This window comes from Phalaenopsis equestris, unplaced genomic scaffold (genome assembly GCF_001263595.1).
Source record: "Phalaenopsis equestris unplaced genomic scaffold, ASM126359v1 Scaffold000203, whole genome shotgun sequence".
In the NCBI taxonomy this organism is placed as follows: Eukaryota; Viridiplantae; Streptophyta; class Magnoliopsida; order Asparagales; family Orchidaceae; genus Phalaenopsis; species Phalaenopsis equestris.
This window is the reverse complement of record NW_018164645.1, coordinates 2248629-2269321: the sequence shown is the minus strand read 5'-3', so window position 1 is coordinate 2269321 and position 20693 is coordinate 2248629. Positions and strand designations below refer to the sequence as shown.

Below are 20693 nucleotides of genomic sequence, written 5' to 3'. Positions count from 1 at the left end.
ATATATTTGTTCATATTATAAGTGTCCCGCCTTTCATATATATCTTTGATACTAAATGAAGGATGTAGATGTGTGCTCCTCACTGAAAATAAGTTTCTCTTTACTTGATGTTAAATATCATCTATTTAGAAACTTAAGTTACATAAGTTGATGTAATCTATGCATAATGGTTTGTTTATTTATTTATTTATTTTTATGCTTAGCTTTTTCAAAAAATTTAACAATTATTTTTGACTTATATTTGATTTATTTATATTAATTAAACAAGTACTTTAATGAGTTAATAACAAGTAATTGATATTTCATATAAAATTTTTAACAGATGATTATCAATCTGAACAAATAAGTAATTGAATAAATATCTAATTGGTTTACATTAATTAAATAAGATAATATATAAATTGATGGTAAATTTTCATGCAATCAAACAATTAAGTATCACCAAACTACTTTATTGAAATAAAAAATAAAAAAATTTCATTAAATTAAATTGCATATTAATATTAAATTAATTATTATTATTATTAAATATGTAATTAAATAAATTTAATTAATCAAACGTATCATATTAATTAATTAATCAATATATAATATTAATATGAGTTATCATCGAATTTATACAAGTACACTTAACAAATTAGTTGTTAAACAACTTTATTTATAAAGTTGACTTATTTAACATTCCGAATTCTACTCGTTGATCGTGTGCCTTCGCTCATTGATAGCAGCCAATAGCCAAAGTTCCAATTTAACCACGATGGAATTTATATAAATTAATTGAAATTCAAACATTTATGAAATTACTAATTTATAGAAATTCAACGAAGCTGCTTTCTAGGCAGGACTGCATGAAAATCGTCGCTGAAATGCACTAAATATTTGCCCAAATTAAAGTCTTAGAAAATAAAAAATAATTGAATAAATAAATCAAACAAGTAAGGCTCGTTGTTCGTGAACAGCTCGTGTTAGGCTGGTTCGCTAAGTGAACGAGCCGAACGCAAACAACACGAATACATATTTATTTGTTCGTGTTCCGTTCGTTTTGGCTCGAAATACTACTAATCAATTAAATATTTGTAGTATTTTTAAAAAATTTAATTAACTACAAGCTACAAAAATTTTATAATCAATTAAAAGTATTAATTAAGAAAATAGAATAAAAATTATTAAATTAGATTAAAATGTTGTTTTAAATCTTGCCCCTAATCCTTAACATCTTATGGCTACGTGATTAGGGTTGTCAAAACGACTCTTTGTTTGGGAACAGCTCGGGTTCGGCAGCTCGTGTTCGGCTCGCTAAGCAAACGAGTCGAACACAAACAATTTTTTTGGGCTAAATACATAAACAAGCTGAACAGCCAAGCCTGGGCTCACTTGTGCTCGGCTCGTTTACACCCCTACAAACAAGCGTCACGGCCAGCCCACCTTGCCGGCTCCTATAACAGTCCCCCAACTACTCATAATTATCGAAAATATTACTGGGAAAAAAAAAAAAAAACTTCTTGGGGTCTTTTTTTTTTTTTAAATCAACTCAAAACAAACAGCATAAATAAATAATTGCTATTAAAAAGTGACAAATATCTAAAAAATCAAAATTTAGGCGTTAGATATATAAATACATAAGAATTGAGTGGTTAAAAAATCAAACTTTTACTTGTTTTAAAAATCATTCATACAGTCAAATCTTTATCTCCGCAGGAACGAAGAAACCGGTGGCCGAAAAAATATTATATCAGTACTACGCACGTAGAGTAACGTGCGTACCCAATGAAATCACGCCACGATATCCCGCGCGACGCAGAAAAAAAAACGGCGCAGTAACACGGGGAATATTCCCCCCCGTGTTATTCATGTGTTATTGTGTGTTATTCATGTGTTATTGTATCCTATGAATATTCCTGGTGTTATAATAACACAATAACACATGAATAACACATGAATAACACACAATAACACAAGAATAACATGGGAGAGAATATTCTCCCGTGTTACTGCGCCGTTTTTTTCTCTGTCGGGAATATTTCTCGTGTTATTCAAGTGTTATTGTGTGTTATTCATGTGTTATTCATGTGTTATTGTGTTATTATAACACCAAGAATATTCTCAGGACAAAATAACACATGAATAACACTTTTTTTGGCTCTGCCGCGCGGGATGTCGTGGCGTGTTTTGATTGGCTACGCACGTTACTCGTGCGTAGTACTGAAGTAATATTTCTTCCCGGTGGCCACTAGCCTAGGAGACCTCAGCCGCCTGCCACGCACAAGCAGGAGACATAAGCCATTGCATCACTAGCGGTGGTTTCTCCCCCAAGAAAGCACTGACGAAATCCCTAATCCCCGGTTTTTATAAATGATATCCCTTCATCATCTTCTACAGATCGCCAAGCTCTCAGTTCAGATCGAAGAAAATGGAATACTCATTGGAGGCTCCCAGTTTCCGGATCTCTGTCGGAGCATCGGCAGAGCTGTTGAAGGAGACTGCAGAGATCGCCGGAAATGACGATTTCTTGTTGGATGATTTCGAATTCACCTTTACGTTGATCGGATCGGACTCCGACGCCGCCGCAGAAGCAAATGTCGACGAGATGTTCAACGATGGTCGGATACACCCCGTTTACCCTATATTTAACGGAGAGCTCGGCTTGAAGCCTGCAGGAGAGGAGAAATTGGAGGGGGGAATTGGGGCCCTGGCAATGGATTTTGAGAAGCGAGGTCGGCGATCGAGATTGAAATCATCGGCTTCGTTGAGTTCATCGGAAGCCAAGGAACTAGAAACTGCGGATTACTGCGTTTGGAAGAGTAATTCGACGGGGAGATTGAGGCTCCGGGATATTGTGCTGGGTCGTAGCCGGAGTGAAGGGGATAAGCTTCTCTTAGATGCAGCATCGGGGGAGGAGAGAATGGCGAACAGCTGCTTTGCTCTCTTTAGCTCTAACCCTAAATCGGCGGCGAAGAAGGTGGGGAAGAGGGGGAAGAGGGGGAAAGAGAATCCCGGGGCGGTGAAAGAGTTGGATATCGCCACCGCTCACCGGATCTACTACGGCGGGGGAATCTCCGGCGGAGGACCAATGGAGATCGCCGGCTCACGGCGGAGTTTCTTGCCGTATCGGCAGCAGCTGCTCGCCGTCTGCTTCCGCCACTCCAGGCGGAGACGATGCTAGTTCTGAATTCATGACATATATTTTTATTTATGTTGAATTTTTAATAAATTAATTTTGGATGATTTAATGTATAATAATAATATGGGCTATTTACATGCAGCCCATCCATTTCATATGTATTTTTAAATCTGGCACCTAAAATTTACTTTTTTTTATATTAATAGCATTCAAATTTTAAACTCATGTAAAGATTGTTATTATTTTAATTTTTAAAAGGTGATTACAATTCTTATGAATAAATTAGATATGATACGTAATCAAATCCTTCATAACCCGAGTCAAAAAAATTAGGTTAAGGTTAGCCGAATAAATTTTGGGTCGAGTTTAGGTTGAAAATTTTAAGCTGCTTAATTTTGTTGGGTCGGGATCAGTTTGACACGTTAAGTCAGAATTGACCGCTCAACCTTAAATTGACTTGAAATTGACCTATCAATCAGGATTTGAGTCAAATTGAATTAATTTTGACCTCAATAACTATTATTTCTTAAGTTAACCAGTTTATGCAAGTTGGGTTTGGTTTGGCGGGTTGAAGATGGTCATGTTTGGGTTGAATTTTTTGACCTGTTTAATGTTCTAGTCGTTTTCGGGTCAAAATTGTTTCAGATTGGGCCAATTTTAGGTCAGACCCGAACCCGACCTGGAAACTCGATTTGACACCCCTATGTGCAACCACTGCAGGCATTCTCCTTTAACATAAAAAACTCTCTCATTTTTATAGCTTTAAACCTTTATTAATTTTATTGCCCCTTTTCTCAAAAAATTCCTTCAAATGAAATTCTGAATATCGGAGCGATGATGGATGAATGCATAATGAGAGGGGCACTTGCATGAGCAAATAAAACTCGAAGAATCCACGCGTTTGAAATAATATTTTTAACATGTGTTTATTATAATTCCCTTTTAGAAAATTTGATCATATAATATAATTTCAATGTATATATGTAGAAAATTTTGATTATATATGCCTAACTTTAGGTCTAATTGGATAAATATGCTTTTTTATATCTTTATTTGAGTAAATAAGCTCTAAATTATTTTTTAAGCTAAAATAATAGCAGGAGGTACTCTGATGCTCTCTTCTATTGATGTGCTCATTTGAGTTAAATTTGTATCGAACCTTAAGATGAATCTACAAAGCTTACAAGCTTTTCATGAGCTTCTACAAGTCTTAAATAGATTTCAGAGAAGGCATCTCTGGACTACATTAGCTTTGAATCACTTTTCTAATGCCAAATAACCTACGAACTTTTGTTTCTGAAGTTCAATATAAGCACTTTGCATAATTTAGCTTCATGTTGTATGTCTGGAGAAAAGCGAAGCTCTCAATGACGCATGCAAGGCGATCTTTGTTATTAGGAAGATATTAGGAAGGCAATTTTTTTAGATGTTACACTAGCTACATGTCATCCATGATGTCAATGAAAGACCAACTTTATACCCTTATATAGGAGAGATTATTGCGTGCGGACACGAGATGCATGCATGCATGCATCTCTGCATGCGGTGTCCGATCCTGGCTATTTCTGTTTTTTTTTATATAAAAAAAAAATTTAGGTGGGGCCCACCGAAAGACATCGGGACCGTAAATCAGGTGATCTACGGTCCAGATCGGGCACCGCACGCAAATAATTTTTCCTTATATAGAGGCATAGATGATTCCATCCACAATGAATTAGTTATGTAACTAAATAAATATGAGCTAATTTAGATAAAAAACGAGCTCACTAAGAAACTTAAATAAATATTTTTGTTATAAGAGTTTTAACTATTCTGCACACAACTACATATATTATGACCAATCAAGTATTGATTATGATTCATTCATGGCCTGGTTGTTGGCACTTAGACCGATTAAAAATATCATGATTCAAGCAATAATGTGTAAGAATTGAATCATACAAGTATTTGAATCAAACCTTCCCTCCCGTAAGTGTCGCCTCTTTCCTCTCTAATCATAGGATTTTCAGTTTTTTCTTTTTTTTTTTTTTTCTTTTACCCGTGATTGCCTTGGTTGTGTTGTCCTTTCTGATTGATCGAATCACATAAATTTCTTACCTTTTTTTTCTTATTTGCTTGTCGTCTTCTCACACAACCTCACTATTTTATTTAAGAGCAAACAAGGGCTAGGGCATCACAACTTCTCTCCTATATAAATCGATGATTCCAACAGAGATATCTTTCTCTCTCTCATAGAGATATCTTTCTCTCTCTCACCTCACTCTCCTTTACGATATCGAAGATAGAGCCGGTCTCATTTCTTATTCCTTCTTTCCCTTTAGTAGCCATGTTTTTGTGTGTGTATGTGTGTGTGTGTGTGTGTGTGTGTGTGTGTGTGTGTGTGGAATCCAAATTTGTCCCGTGTGGCATGCCTAAGGATCAGAACGGTAGATCAAACTTGGGTTCGACTCTTAGTTTTTGACATGTTTATTATTCGGGTTGACCCTATTCAGGTAGGGCCTTTTTCGAGTCGGACCCAAACTCGATTCGCTAACCTGTATAGACACCCCTAGTTATTAAAGTCATTCGTTACAATATTCATGGTAGACTACTGCCTTCGTAGCAATCAACTACGACATTTGTGTCAAGGCAGTTTTAAAAATTTGAGTAACGATGGAGACAATTTAGCTATAATGCATGAATATTTCTGAGCATTGTGTCAATGATAGGGTGGCTCTTGAAAGTAATTCATTGCATGACCTGAATACAGTGAAAAATATGCAGGGTTCGTTGCACTGACGCCCGTGTATAGGCAAATATTTAATATTACGGACGAATACTGACAAGGAAGTTAATCAGTGAAACCAATATTAGGATAGAAATTTAAAATATAGGTATTCTCATAAGTAAATTAATGAAATTAATAAATATTATAATTTATAGGACAATAAAATCTTATGCATTCAAGAAACTAAATGTGCTGGAGAAAAAGCTAAGAAGATTAATAACTTAGATTTTTAACTTTGGTATTCATACAAGAATCATACTAGAAATGATGTTCGTGTAATTATAGATAAGAGTTTGAAATATAATGTTGGTGTTCGTGTAATTATAGATAAGAGGTTGAAACATAATGTTGTAAAAATTAATATAACTTGGGATAATTATAACTCTAAATGTGTGGTCTGCTATTGTTATTATCGTCAAGAACTACAGTAGTTGTAGCTTCATTATGCCTATGAAAGCTGGACTAGTATTCTACATTTGTAATTATCAACTTTGTGATTTCATCTTTTCTAATTCATGAGAAGAGTTCCCTATTTAGAAGAAGAGTGGATCAATGTAATTATAATTTCATGGTGGATTAGTTTGTGTGGGCTGGACCCTGTGATTTTTTCTTTCCAAGATTTTTTCATATAAAATTTCTTGTGTCTCCTCGAGTAATATTATATTTATTTGTGTGTATGATGAATTTTCGTATAACATTATGACGATAAATTTTGACTCTACCGCCGTGAATTTTCTGGCACGCAACAATAATATATTTAAAATATTATATGATATTTACAATAATTAAATAAATATATAATGAACTCATATAATAATAAATTTATTTTAATTTTTATAAGATTAAAAATCCATTTAAAGCACTTCAAACTCAATTGAAGATGAAGTATTTATATGATCATAAAGATTATTACCATGACATCTAGAAAGTCAATTTTCTTATTAAATATAAAATATTTAGTATAAGAAAAAAAAGCTAAGAACATAAACCAAATATGCAAAATAAAACTAGCATTAAGCAATACTAATTTATTAAAAAATATATTTTTTTTAAACTAGACAGAAGTGATGATCTCACTTTATTTGCAAAATATGTTCATAAAAGTAAAATTTATACATATACGCATCTCTTAATTATTTTTATTTTTTAATTGAATGTATAAATATAGTATTGACACATATGAGCATTTGTTATATGAATAGGCATGTTCTTCATACATTTTTGGGGCATTTTCATGCATACCTCATAATTCCTATGTATTTATACATCTAACACCTATATTTAACAGCAATTTTACCATCTAAACCTTTCATGCAGAGGGTGAAAGCATATGTAAAAATTAAATTTATGACAGATATGTAAATATATTGGTCGGACTATTAAAAGAGAAAAATTTGCGTATGTAAGGCGTACATAGTGCTGCGTACGTCAGAGAGGTTATTCAGGGGCTATTGGAGAGTTATTTCTGTGTTATACCCCTGTAATCTCCTTGTAACCTTCCTGTAAACTATCTATAATCTACAAATATATGAAAACAGAAACGCAGAACTTATTAGAAGTTACAGGTAGATTACATGTATGTTACATGGAGGTTACAGGGGATATAATACAAATATAACCCCTCAACAACTTCTGAATAACCTCCCTGATGCACGCAGCATTGCGCAAGGCTTACATTCAAAGGAAGGATAGCATAGGACACAAATGGGTTGTTTTAACCAAAATGGTGAGGAAAATAAAGAAACTTGTAAATTTAACAATTTCAGGGGGGCTGCTTGCAAAGTCTCATTTTAAAGCAACCACAGGGATTCTCGTCCGTGATTGGATGCCGCTCAAAAGAACATGGGAATGCACCAATTCTCCACCTCACCCTTCGCCTTTACCGTTCCTCCTTTTCTTCTTCTTCTTCTTCTTCTTCATCTTGTGGTATTCAAGTTTTCTTTGTATTCTCATGCCGTGATTCCTCTTCCCTCTGAAATTGATATCCTTAGAAGAAGAGCAATCCGCTGAATTTCAGCTCCCGCCACCCGCCTTCCGCCGGAGTTCTGTTTTCTTTGTCGACCTTCCGACGAAATTCTCGACGCTGTTAAAGGGTAATAAGTCGTTCTCTATCTTCCATTTCCTCCTCATGATTCAATAATTTTGGTGTGAAAGCATCATGCTTTTTTTGATTCGTTGCCTAGTTTCCGGTGCCGTTGGCTTGCATACAAGTTGCTTGATGATTTATTTTTCTATTGGTTTTGACCTATAATATGGAATTCTAGTCATTGCTTTGCTGTGTTTTGTTTTCTAAAGTATGGAGTTTCTTAATCTTATTCTGACTATATTGTAGTAAAATTATGTTCTGTTGAATTTGATCTTAGTTGCTTCAGAATAATGTTTTCTCTTCTGTGTTTCGATGCTCTTAGTTTATGGTTGATGCGCAATGAAGCTTCTTTGAATATTTATTGTCCTGTAGCGCTATATATACATTATACAATGAATTTAGATTCACTTAAATGACTTATTCTAACAAAGGAATATATATATATATATATATATATATATAATTACTATCCCAATAGGTTGGAGTTTTTCTAATTAAGGCTTTAAATCATGAAGAATTATGATATTACATTGCATATGATGGCTTTAAGTTGGTACCAGTTCAGGGAATAACAATTTGGCTAGTATGTGGTTAATCAATTCTTTACTTGGATTTGTACTACACGAAAATAGTGCTTATCACAAGGCAATTTTAAAATTTCCACTAACAATGGAGATGATTTAGACATAATGTATGGATCATTTAAATCATTGTGTCAATACTTGAGTCTCCTAAAAAAATGCACTATATGACTTGAATACAGTGAAAAATATGCAAGGGTTACTGCATTGACGCCCGACTGTAGTATTAAATAAGCAAGGATTTTCATATTATGGACAAATGTGGCAAAGAAGTTTGTCCATGAAACTAATATTATAGTAGAAATTTAAAATATAGGTACTTTCATAGGTAAATTAATGAAATTAGTAATTATTATCATTCATAGGAAGATAAATATATTTTGCTTTCAAGAAACTAAATGGGTTGGAAAAAATACTAAGGAGATTGACAGCTTAGATTTTAAACTTTGATATTCGGATAGAAATCATATTAGAAATTGTGTGGGTGTGATTATAGATAAACATTTGAAAGATATTGTCATAAAAATTATTAGAATTAGAGATAAAATTATCATTTTAAAGATTATGGTTGATAGTAAGATTTTTAGTGTTGTAAGTGATTATCCTCTCCAAGTAGATTTGGATATTTGTTCAAAAAAAATTTGAAAAGATCTAGAAGAATCAATACAAAGACACCTCTTAAGGAAAAAAAAATTTATTGAAGGATATTTAAATAGATAGTTTGGTAGAATAGTAAGAGATTTTAGTAATATTCATGGTGATTATAATTTTAGAGTAACTAATGAAAAAGATAAGAGTCATATTAGATTTTGCTTTAGCTTATGATTTTTTTATTTCTAATATTTTATTTAAGAACATAGATGACTATATTATCAATTATAAGAACGGATTTAATAAAACATAAATTGATTATGTTCTTATAAGAAAAGTAGATTGTTGAGTTTGTAAAGATTGTAAGGTCATTTCAATTAAAATTGAAGTAGTTAATATCAATTATTGATTTTAGATTTTAAGATGAAGGGTTGGACATTAAAAATACAATAAAATATTATCATAAAATTAGACAAGGCACTTAAAAGTCATAAAATTATTTTTGAGTAAACTTCAAAATCTTGAAATTTGGGATATTCTTAAGCAAGTTGCTAAAGAAGTGTTTAAACAATCAAAAACAAAAACTCTTATATATAAAAATAGTTGGTGGTTGAACAATAATATGCGAAAAGATAAAAAGTAAAAAAAAATTGTTATAAAAATTTACTTAGATGTAAAAAGCTTGTAGAATTGTGAAAAATATAAGGTGACCTATAGGAAGTCTAAGAGAATAATTTGTGATACTAAAATATATATTTCAAATGATTTTTATAATATATTAAATATTAAATATGTTGAAAGATATATGTATAAACTATAAACTAGCAGAAGAAAAAGTAAAGATGTAGTTCAAGTGGATTAAGGATAAAAATAAAAAAAAAAATTTTTTTTTAAAGTTGAGGATATTCAATATAGGATAATGAGATATTTTGATAAAATTTTCAATGAAGATTATGAAAATTTGATCGATCTTAGTGATATTAATATCGTAAATAATAATAAAATTATTTATTTCCATTGTTGCATTAGTAAAATAGAAAATTGAGTAGACTTTAAAGAAAATAAAGTGTGGAAAAGCAATTGAACCTGATAATATTCCAATAGAAGTGTGAAAATATTTAGATCTTAAAATGACTTATTAAACTTTTTAATATTATTTAAAAGGCTAAAAATATGTCTGATGAATGGAGAAAGAATCTATCAGTTTCCATTTTTAAGAATAAAGGGGATGGATGAGAGTGTGCAAATTATGAAAGAACTAAATTAATGTTTCATACATTAAAGTTATAGGAAAGAGTAACTGAACATAGATTACAACTTGATAAACAAATTTCTCAAAATTAATTTGATTCATTCCAAAAAATATATCATGGAAGCTATACATTTGTTGAAAGGTTTGATGGAGATGTATAGCGAGATTAAAGCGAACCTAAATATAATTTTCATTGATCGAGAAAAAGCTTATGATAAGTTTGCAAGAGAAGCACTTTAGAGAGTTATAGAAAAAAAAGGATGTTGATATTGTTTATATTCAAGTCATTAAAGATATATATACTATAGTTGTTACTTGTGTTCAAACACAAGGATGTTTGACGAAGTATTTTCTTATTCAGTTGGATGACATCAGGGATCAACTTTAAGCCCATATCTTTTTGCTTTTGTTATGGATGTACCTTTTTGTATGTTTTTTGTTGATGATATGTTTATTGTGAATAAGATTAAGAGAGTTCAGAAAAAACTTGATTTATGAAGGTTAAGTTTAGAGTCTAATGATTTTCGTTTTAACAAATCTAAAATTGAATGCATGAAATGCAATTTTAGTAATAATAGGGTCTAGTATCAGGGTGATCAAGTCATTAAAAGGAGTGAATATTTTAGATATCTCGAGTTTATTGTTCAAAGAGATAGTGATATAGATGGGGTTGTTATTAGAATTCAAGTTGGATGGGTGAAGTGGAGGAATGCATCTGACCTATTGTGTGATAAAAAAGTATCACTTATACTTGATGGAAAATTTTATACAATGATGGTGAGACTTGCAATGTTTTTTGGCACAGCATATTGGCTTGTAAAAGAGAAGTGTAAAGTTAAGTTTAAGTGTTGTTGAGATGAGAATGCTCGGGTAGATGAGTCCTACCGTCACTTCTTTATTGACCGGGGAAGCCTTAGCTTTATAGTTAGAGACAAAATGTGAAATGAATATATTCCTGAAAGGGTTGGTGTAGTTCCGGTGGAAGGAAAGATTAAAGAGACTCGCCTCTGATGGTTTGGTCACATTAAACGTTGACCATCTGATGATCCTGTTAGGAGAGTAGATGTTTTAGATTCGGCTTATGCTAAGAAAGGTACAAATAGACTTAAAAAGACTTGAACATGTTGTATAAAAATGATTTTAATTTATTAGAATTAAATTAATATATGGAATTCAGTGGGACACAATGGAGAAAAAGGAGTCATGTAGCTGACCCTACTATTGGGATAAAGGCTTGTTGTTGTTGTTATTGTTATTGTTGCATGGATTCATGGATATTGATCATTCACAACAAAGTATCTAGTTTGTTGGTTGTGAATTCTGCTTAAATAAAATTTAGATGTGCAATATTATACTCTGCAAAAATTATTTCTTAAGTAATAGGGCCGCCCATTTTTGTGTTAAGCGTGCCCTTAGTGGCTCTTTCTTTTTGATGCATATAGATGATGATAGAGACCTTTCTACTATGTTTGTAGATGGCAGGGCTCACTTTTGTACATTATAGGTGCATACTTGCATATTTTTTGTAATTTTTGATATAATAATACAAATGCATATTTCAAGAAAAATTATTCCTTAAATTTTGGGATTTTGTTGAAGCTTGTGCCTTGAGCTTGGCGGCCTAATAGGTCACATATCCACGTAGGCTTGGTGCCCTATACTTTGGCTTGGAGCACAAGCATAAAAAAAAGTTCAAATTTTTTAGATTTTTTTGTGAGGCGAGCATTACTCAAGTAAGCATTCCTATTCATTTTGTCAACTCATGCAATAATGAACATCCACAAATTAAGAACGAGGATTTGTGAAGATGACTCAAATTGTTGGGACAAGGTTGATGTTGATATTTTCTTGGGACATTTACATACATACCATCCTATTCTTATGTGTTTCCAAACTAACACCTAAACTTTAATTTCTACATTTACACCACCCAAATCTTCAATACCACATAAATAATGTCACCATTTTAACTTTTAAAAGTTAAACACAGCTTTTCATGCATAGGTGTATGTATGTAAAAATTGAGGTTTAAGTGTTAGATATGTAAATACATAAGAATTGAGTGCTATGTATGTATATCTTCATATTTTTTTGGTACTTATCACATATTTGTAATCCATGCAATTAGAATGACGATATAAATGTGCTAGATTTTTTGAGATGTTACCTTTTTGGCTATCAGATAGGTCATGTCTAGCATTTGATGAGAACATGGAGCTAAATTTCAGGCTTCATCAAATTATGCTTAGAATATATATTTTTTTAATTTTATGCTTCTTGTTGGGTGATTACTGAATATAACCACAAGTTGTTCTTCTTTTCTAGCAGAAATAATATGGCTAGTGGCTTGTTAAATGGGAATGCCAATTTACAATGTGGTGCAATGCTGTCAATCAAGGGCAGTCATTGTCGAAGTTTTATGGCATTTGGTGTTTCTTTCAGAAATTGTTTGCAAAGTGATGCTTCAAGGTATCTCGAATAAACTAAAATTTATACTTTGGGTGAGCTAATAGCTCTCAATAGGCAATATGCACTTTCATACAGCTGAGATTGATTTCTTTCACCTACTTGATATGAAATATCTTCCTGCGGTATAGTTTTATCGTCGACCATAGTTGTGCGCTTTCAATAGTCAAGAACCATAATTCGGCATACAGTATTTGAAATTGAGATTGCTCATCACCAAGTATCTTTACCTTTCAAACGTTCTCGCATCTTAGCTGAAAATTATCTTATGAGTTTATTTAACTGAGAAATTTTTGCTTCATTTATTTGTTTCTTAACACTACGGAGGAAAATTGTCTTATGAGTTTATGTTTTATCCTTACTTTGTTTTCTCTTGTTATGCTCTCTTGGCCTACGTTTTTTTGTGAAACAAACTTTCATTGCACCATTTTCATTCCATAAGCTTGTCTAAGCTCATGAGTAATAATGTCCTTTCAACAGATTTTCTTATTTTATTTTAACCCTCATTTACTTGCTGATTGTTTGAAGCAATTCATGTATTCGAGAAACATTCTAATGTTAAGCAGGTGGCTTCTCAGTTACGTCCTTTTGCTGGACAGTTAACATAGCCTTTGATCATAAGATTAGTTCCTTCAATTCGCATACTTTATGGTACCATAAAATTGTTTTTGGGGCATATTGCTCAGAGTATTATTCTTTGAAGAAGAATAGTTTGTACTACTTTCATATATGAATACCAGTACATAATTGTTTGGAGAAAAGTGTCAAAATAGTCCCTTGATTTTTTACAGTGAGCCATTTTAGTCCCAGAGCCTACAAAGTGCCATATTAGTCTTCAGAATTTTTTAATAGTGGTTGAAATCGTCACCCGTGGAGATCATTTCAGCCCATATTGAAAGAGACTACAGCCTAATTTGGCTCTTATGTAGACTCTAGGACTGAAATAGTCAGAAGACAATTCGGGCACTTTAATTGTTTTCTAGTGTACTTTTTGGTATCGATTATATGCTTGGAATAGTTACTTTTTTATTTCTCAAGTTCTATTATTATTCCTGCACTTTTTCTGTATTCACTTCCAGTGCTGTTTTTTGGTTTTGAGGATATAAATTTATACTTTCATACCTCATTTTACAGAAATTTAAGGTTGTTATGTTACAAGCAATTCAACTCTTTCAAAGCCCCTTCTAATTACTGCAAGAACACAGAGAGTATTCCAGTCCTCTCGTGCTTGCAAGAGAATGTTACAAAGTACTTTGATTTTGTAGTTGTTGGCAGTGGTGTTGCCGGATTAAGGTATGCTCTTGAAGTTTCAAAACATGGTTCTGTTGCTATAATTACCAAGGCTGAGCCTCATGAATGCAACACAAATTATGCACAAGGTGGGGTCAGTGCTGTATTATGCCCTTCAGATTCTGTAGAGAGTCATATGCATGACACAATTGTTGCAGGAGGTTATTTGTGTGATGAAGAAACGGTGAGGGTAAGCTTCTCATGGTCATTCTTCCGGATTAACCGTCTTCCACATTCTCTGAAAAGTATGATTTGTGTCATAGTATATAGAAATTTACTGTCATTAATATAATATCTTGTTTATATCTAATGAGAGAAAAGCTTGAAATAATCTCCTAACTATTCGTATGTGATCAATTTAATCTCTATAATATTAAATTTCTCCAATTTAGTTTCTCGACTGTACAAAAATGATCTCAAATGGTCCGTTGGATCGAATTATTTGGAAATTATCATACAAATTTGGTTTGAGTAGTGCTTTGATTATGTAATATTGATCATAATTGGGTTGTGAAGGACAATTTAAGATCAATTTTGTACCGTTGAGTGACAAAATTTAAGAAATGTGATATTTTGGGTCTAAGTTGGCTACATATGAATAGTCAGGGGGCTGTTTTAGGCTTTTCCCTATTATATATATATAATTAATCTAGTCTATTAGGGAATTAAGCTCATAAGGATTCTCAAGTGGGTTGTTGAGTCCTGTAGGAGGACAAAAACAAGCTGAAGCCTTCAATAGGTTAACTTATCGTCAATAGAAAGTTTAACAGTCTCAATCTTCTGACAAGATACATCTATTTTTCTAATAATTTACACTGTTTTTAATAGATATTTTTCATTATTATTTTTAATTTATCTGTATCATACAAATTTTTTTGCCGACTTCTAAGATTATGGTGGTTAATCAAGTTCACAACAACAACAACAAAGCCTTAATCCCACTATGTGGGGTCGGCTACATGAATCCTTTTTCTCCATTGTGTTCTATTCAGTGTCATATTTTCATTTAGTTCTAGTAAATTATCAAGTTCACAACATTACACACAAACTATTTAACTTAATTGCTTAGACATTTACATACATACCACACAATTCTTGTTTATTTACATATCTAGCACCTCAAGATTCATAATTACATGCATGCCTCTCAATTTAACATCACATCAAAAATACCACCATCATTGTCATTTTAAAAGTGAAATACACATTTTCATGCATATGGTTATGACACCGAGGTATTATAAGTGTAAATATCAAACTTTGGATGTTATACATGTAAATACATAAGAATTGTGTGATAAGTATGTAAAGTTCTCTTATGTTTAATACCTGCTGTGAGTTTCTCTGATGTTTTGAAAGTGTTTGGAACCTTGCTAGCTCCATGATCAATAAGAACCTGCTACAAGTCATTCATATAATATAGAGCTTCTCTCACCTTCTTGATTCAGGTTGTTTGCACAGAAGGTCCAGAAAGGATTAAGGAATTAATAGCTATGGGTGCATCATTTGATTATGGAGAAGATGGGCAGCTACATCTTGCGAAGGAAGGGGGTCATTCTCATCACAGAATAGTTCATGCTGCTGATATGACCGGCAGAGAGATTGAGCGGGCCTTACTAAAAGCTGTTGATGATGATCCTAATATATACATATTTGAGCACCATTTTGCCATAGATTTATTGACTTCACAGGTTATTTTATAGCATTTTTCCCCATTTTCTCCATCCAATATTAGCCTTATTCTAGCTTGAATATTTTCAATAAGCTTACAAGGAGCTTTAAAATGTTTTACTTTTTATGTATTTACATCTCTACCACCTTAAGTTTGATATTTACACTAGTAACACTGGTGTCATAAACCTATGCATGAAAAGATGTATCACTTTTAAAAAGTTAATGATGATATTTTTTTGAATAAGATGTTAAAAAGTTTTTGAGTGTTATAAATGTAAATATGAAAGTTTAAGTGTTAGATATGTAAACATATAAAAATGTGTGGTATGTATGTAAATACCCCAAAGAAAAAAAAAATGTTCTTCAGTACTGTTTCCATTGAGGGTAGAGATTGTTTTAAAAGTTAATGAAAATTATTAATTGGGAATCTTGGGTGTGAATTTGCAGGATAATGAAGAAATATACTGTCATGGTGTGGATACATTAAACACGGAAATACAACAGGTTAATTGTCTGTTGTAAATCATATATTGTATGAATCTTTGCACCCTTTAGAAGTTAGATTTTCAGATTTCGGCATTCATCATAATCTTAGATTTTAAAATATTCAGATAGTACGCTTCATGGGAAAGGTGACATTGCTCGCATCCGGAGGAGCTGGACACATCTACCCGTTAACAACAAATCCACTGGTAATCCATTTTTTCTCTTTTGATTGTTACTAATGCTATCCTTGGAATGTTTGAGACAAATAATTTGTGAGGCAGTCTCAGTAATGAATATTAATTACTTCTCTATCTTATGACGATAAGATTTGAGTAAATTTTTTGATGATCATGTTATCATTTGCATGCTTGTAGGTAGCTACAGGAGATGGGATTGCTATGGCACATCGCGCTCAAGCTGTAATTTCTAATATGGAGTAAGTGTTTGCTCCTTATGTGCTTATATCAATGACTCTTCTGTGTAAATTCAGTGGCAGAATTAAAATTTAAAGAAATGGGTGGCAAAATAAAAAATAAATTGCATACATATCACACAATTCTTATGTATTTATATATCTAACACCTAAAATTTGATATTTAAATTTATAGCACCTTGGTATGATAAACTTATGCATGAAAATATATATTTCACTTTTAAAAAGATTGATGGTGATATTTTTTATATGATGTTAAAGATTTTAGTGGAATTTTGTCAGAGTGGTATTTGTGCAAATATGAATATTTAGTTGTTAGATATGTAAATACATAAGAATTGTGGGATATGTATGTAAATGTCCCAATAAAAAATTAAGAGAAAGTATTTAAGTTTAAATTTTCTCTCCCCTTAAATTTTTTAAAACTATTATAAGCATGATTATTAAATTAAAAAGGGACATTTACATACAATGTCATACATAGCACACAATTCTTATACAATTACATATCTCACACCTACACTTTCATATTTACACTCATAGCGCTCAAATATTTAATATGACATCAATAACAGCACTATTACCCCCATCTTAAAATTCATTTCCATCTTTTCTTGCATAGGTTTAAAGCACCAAAGTGCTATATGTAAATATGAAAGTTTAGGTGTGAGATATGTAAATCCTTAAGAATTGTGTGCTGTGTATGTAAGTTTCCGAATTAAAAATACTATGGTTCAACTACTAAATTGTAATGGTTGATACTTGAAATCTGAATCATTTTTCCAAACTCAAGATTCGTGCAGTTCCATCCAACAGCTTTGGCTGATGAAGGCCTTCCAATCAAACCAACAAAAAAGCGAGAGAATGCTTTTCTAATCACAGAAGCAGTGAGAGGAGATGGAGGCATTCTCTACAACAAGTCCATGAAAAGGTTCATGCCTCTGTATGACGAAAGAGCCGAACTTGCCCCTAGAGACATTGTCGCTCGAAGCATAGATGACCAACTCAAGAAACATAGCGAAAAGTATGTGCTCCTCGACATAAGTCACAAACCGAGGCAACAAATTCTCTCACACTTCCCTAATATCGCTGCCGAATGCCTCAGCCATGGCCTTGACATTACCTCCATGCCAATCCCTGTTGTTCCTGCAGCACATTACATGTGTGGTGGTGTGCTTGCTGGACTTCATGGGCAGACTAACATCAATGGTTTGTATGTAGCTGGTGAGGTTGCCTGCACCGGCTTACACGGAGCGAACCGGCTCGCGAGCAACTCGTTGCTTGAAGCGCTCGTCTTTGCAAGAAGAGCAGTCCAGCCTTCAGTAGAGCACATGTCTAGCTCAAGCATTATTACAAAGCATTTAGACATTTGGGCAAATCCAGTTCGTCCTGTTTCTCTTGAGGACAGCACTTTGGAGGATATAAGCTTGAAGACAAGACAGATCCGTGAGGATTTGCAAAGAGTGATGTGGGAGTATGTAGGCATAGTTCGTTCGACAAATCGTTTGAAGAATGCAGAGTGGAGAATTGGGGATTTGGAGGTTGAGTGGGAGGAGTTTCTGTTTTGCAGAGGGTGGAAGCCAATGATGATAAATTCTGAGACTTGCGAGTTGAGGAATTTGTTCTGTTGTGCCAAGTTAGTTGTGAGTAGCGCGCTTGCGAGGCATGAGAGCAGAGGGCTGCATTTCACTGAGGATTTTCCGTATGTGGAGGAGAGTAAGAGGAAGCCAACGATTATATTTCCAACTTCTTCTGAGAAGATCACATGGAGCTCACAGCAAGTTCATAAGAAAGTCCATTGCTGAGAACTTCTGATTGGTTTTTTATACATTGAAGTCCCGAGATGAAGGTATGGAATTACTGCATTGATTAGTTTGGTTGTGCTTCAGGGTCCATTATGTTCGTAACCACTTTTCTTTTTTCAATACAGAAGCATAGAAAAATTATATATTCATTGTATTTTTGGTGAATTATTCTTATTTTTCAAAATCTAATATTTCTAGTGGAATGTTATGATGTAGTTTATGTTAGTTAGAACTTTCTTTCGGGCTGTTGAAACTTTTTTTAAAGATGATTGTAAAGCTATAGCAGGGAAAGCAACTTCTTCAAAAGCTGCAACAGGAATTATAAATATTTATTTTTTTCAAAAAGTCAATTAACGGTTTTCTCACCGTGATCACAGTTTTACATATTTGATTGCAAAAAGTAGCTTTCTATTACGACACGAAGATAGTTATTTTTCATCTAACTTCTATAGGTTTATATCTTCTATTTTTTATCCAAGTCCTATAATTTTTATATCCACTTTCCTCTTAACAACTAATACTATGATACCTACTACCATCTATCCAGTAAAGTTAAAATTGTTGTTCATCATTTTTTAGCATTTTACAAGGAGATGATTCTTAGTGTTGAAGCATCTTACAGACATAATGGAAAGAATAGCAAGAGTGGGGAAAGTCCTAAGCTTTCAGTCACATTGAAGAAAACCTCTTGTAGTAGAATGAGATAATAGAGAAGATAATAGCAGCAGCTTCTGTTGCTTCTCCACATTTGACCCTTGTCATTTTTATAGGAGCTGGCTGTGTTTGTTTTAGTCATTGACATAGAAAATGGTATCCCTATCTTTTTCTTTTAATGTATAGAAAAAATTTTAGTGCGCTCTACTTTCAAAATTTAGTGGAATATTTAATCTCTTTAGGGCTACAAATGTAGGTGAATATCACTAAATTACATCAGCTTGTGTATCTTATGATTATGATCTTTGGTGTGTTTATTCTTCACTTTCTTTTAGTTTTGCTCAGAATTTTATCATTTTCCTGAAAATTCGAATCAGAGCTGTAGATTAAGCTACATAATAATTTAAGCAATGGAATACAAAAATGTCAAGACTGCCAGATTTTATGGGTGAGACTTTGGTTGTTAGAAGATGTAAATAAAAGATCATCTTTATCAAATAAAGCTTCATCAGTCTTTGAAGATATCAAATCCTTCTGCTGTTGATCAAAATAAATGAGAGTTGATGGACAAGTTAGTCCTAAGAGTTATTCATCTATTTTTGAGAAAAAAATGTTGTCTTTAATGTTCTTGATGAAAATACCATAGTAGATATGATGAAGGCATTCTTTTTTATATGTATTAGAAGTCCTCTTTTATCAATAAAGTGCATTTGATGCACAAATTTTTTAATATCAAGCTTCCAAAAGTAGTATTTTCTGTTGAGCACATCAATGAGTTCAACTTACTGTTTGACGCAGCTGCAGCTTTTCAGCTTTGCAGCTGCAGTTGCGCTGCCCAGGAAGCTGCGGCGGGGAAGCTGACTGTCTGTTTGGTGCAGCTGTGTGAAAACAACTGCGGGGTAGTTTTTTCTGTAAAAATGACCAAACTGCCCTTATTTGTTAAAACTGTAAAAAAATTATTATGTATTTATATGTGGAGGTGTAATATATGTAAAAATTTTAAAAATATTATGTATTAATTATTCATATGAAATAAATTAAAGTTTTATATACGTGTTTATATATATATTTTAAATTCCTATAAAAATATTTAAAAGTATGATATTTTTTATTTATATATATTTATAGGAGCAATTTAAAAGTTTAATTGATTTACTATAAAAATAATTTTGTTTATTTGTAAACATATATGATATTAAAATCTGTTTATGTATATATATATGTATGTTTAAAAATTTTAAGTGTATATGTATGAAAAAATTTTAAATTTAAACATCTTTAAAAACTTGTCTTCATCCTCGAGGGGAGGGGAAAATCGCGTACCGGATAGAATTTTGTAAAAGGGGGCAGCGAGGTAAAAGTGGCGTCAGGAAGCTGGGCAGCGGCACATACCCAGCTTCCTGCTTTCCCCTAAGAACCGCGGGAAGCGGCTGCCTCACCAACCCAGCTTTCCGCTTTCCCCTACAAATCGCGGGAAGCGGCTGCCT

General features: G+C 32.8%; 2 protein-coding genes across 3 annotated transcripts; both read left to right on the top strand.

Annotated features, from left to right (window-relative positions):
* Positions 1–2410: 2410 nt before the first annotated feature.
* LOC110022967 lies at positions 2411–3163 on the top strand. The gene has a single exon (XM_020722143.1). It carries the CDS (start codon positions 2411–2413, stop codon positions 3161–3163), a length of 753 nt encoding a protein of 250 aa, XP_020577802.1.
* Positions 3164–7722: 4559 nt separating this feature from the next.
* On the top strand, positions 7723–18958 carry LOC110022989 (L-aspartate oxidase, chloroplastic). 2 transcript variants are annotated; one of them, XM_020722168.1, is made up of 8 exons: positions 7723–7981; positions 12727–12867; positions 13999–14338; positions 15603–15845; positions 16276–16332; positions 16440–16520; positions 16689–16750; positions 17541–18958. In XM_020722168.1, exons 2-8 carry the CDS (start codon positions 12734–12736, stop codon positions 18550–18552), a joined length of 1929 nt encoding a protein of 642 aa, XP_020577827.1. In that variant the 5' UTR covers positions 7723–7981; positions 12727–12733; the 3' UTR covers positions 18553–18958. The 2 variants fall into 2 exon arrangements, with proteins under 2 accessions (XP_020577827.1, XP_020577828.1); XM_020722169.1 differs by having other exon boundaries at positions 7903–7981; positions 13999–14344.
* The last annotated feature ends 1735 nt before the right edge of the window (positions 18959–20693 follow it).

Bases quoted from the DNA above. Each gene is read 5' to 3' on its own strand.
- LOC110022967 (XM_020722143.1), top strand. From the start codon at position 2,411: ATGGAATACTCATTGGAGGCTCCCAGTTTCCGGATCTCTGTCGGAGCA.
- LOC110022989 (XM_020722169.1), top strand. From the start codon at position 12,734: ATGGCTAGTGGCTTGTTAAATGGGAATGCCAATTTACAATGTGGTGCA. The intron at 12,868-13,998 runs GTATCTCGAATA...CTCATTTTACAG, and splicing joins TTGCAAAGTGATGCTTCAAG to AAATTTAAGGTTGTTATGTT. The intron at 15,846-16,275 runs GTTATTTTATAG...GTGAATTTGCAG, and splicing joins TAGATTTATTGACTTCACAG to GATAATGAAGAAATATACTG.